Here is a 1,117-nt window from a genome sequence, read left to right on the forward strand (position 1 = left end):
TCGATCTGCGTTACTAGCTAGCATGAGGCTAACGTTAGCAAACAAAAGGCGGTGGTCGGAGGCTCGTTAGCTAGCTGGCCGGCTACCCGCCGGACCATTAGCTGTTAGCTGTTAGCTGTGCGCTAGCTGTCTGGAATTAGCTTCTTTATCGGGTGACAAAGTCGCCTTTTATCCTTGTTTGGTTGACTTTCAGCCTCCGCCCTGTTGCTTCCCCCCCCCGCCGCCCCCCCCTGCTCACCTGCCTGACGGACGGACTGAACGGGAACTCCCCAGCCTCCTTCAGATCCAGCCAGATCATCGGCATTCGCGGGACCGCCTCCATCTGGGCCGGCTCCACGGAGGGCTATCGGCGGCTAAGATGTCAGAACCGCGCCGGTGCTTTTACGGAAGTTCGCAGTTTCCAGAAAGATAGATTTCCTCCAAACAACCGTGTCATGAATCCATTCCCACTCCAACCGGAAGCTGGAAGCACAACTGACGTGTGCTCACAAATACGAGCCGCGTTGACTTGTGGGAAAGGTAGTTTGTGATTCGCCAGTCTTTCTGTGACAAGTTCACACGTAAACAACTTGCTTTGTTATTTTCACCTCCGCCAATGAGGTTCTGTTTGTTTGTTTGTTTGTTAGCAGGATTATGGAAAAACTAGACTGGATGGGAAAAAAAGATGAATCTAATTTAGATCCCATAAGATTTTGAGAGCTTTCCGTATATCCGTCTGGATAAAAAATAAAATAATAATAATAAATAATATCAGTCATAAAGGGGTCCGATATGAACTATCATGAAAAATGCATTTTGGATCAGATCCAGAATACACTGTGTAATATTTAATATTTAATGTCTCCACCTGGCAATTAATCTAAGTTATAAAATGGACATTAAAAATTGTCCGATTTTCTCAGAAACACAGTAAGATATTAGACAGACAAAAAAACGCAGTGTATTCTGCATATCTTAATTTCTATGAGTAGTTTTATCAACATTTCTGTGTTCATGTTTCTCCTTGTCTCAACGTTCCACCTCCCCGCCAGCAGATGGCGTCAGTGAACCCTGCTTCGACGGGATGATGACGTCAGACCCGAGTCGACCGACGCCTCTCTGTTCATCACAAACAGGG

General features: G+C 46.2%; 1 protein-coding gene across 1 annotated transcript in view; it reads right to left on the reverse strand.

Annotated features, from left to right (window-relative positions):
• The window catches only part of ptpn23a (protein tyrosine phosphatase, non-receptor type 23, a), a 13,011-nt gene extending 12,566 nt beyond the window's left edge, over positions 1-445 (reverse strand). The window contains 1 exon segment of the mRNA XM_068755550.1: positions 239-445. Coding sequence (XP_068611651.1) covers positions 239-322 — 84 coding nt within the window. The 5' untranslated portion in view covers positions 323-445.
• Positions 446-1,117: the final 672 nt, after the last annotated feature.

Source organism: Brachionichthys hirsutus, chromosome 3, assembly GCF_040956055.1.
Source record: "Brachionichthys hirsutus isolate HB-005 chromosome 3, CSIRO-AGI_Bhir_v1, whole genome shotgun sequence".
In the NCBI taxonomy this organism is placed as follows: Eukaryota; Metazoa; Chordata; class Actinopteri; order Lophiiformes; family Brachionichthyidae; genus Brachionichthys; species Brachionichthys hirsutus.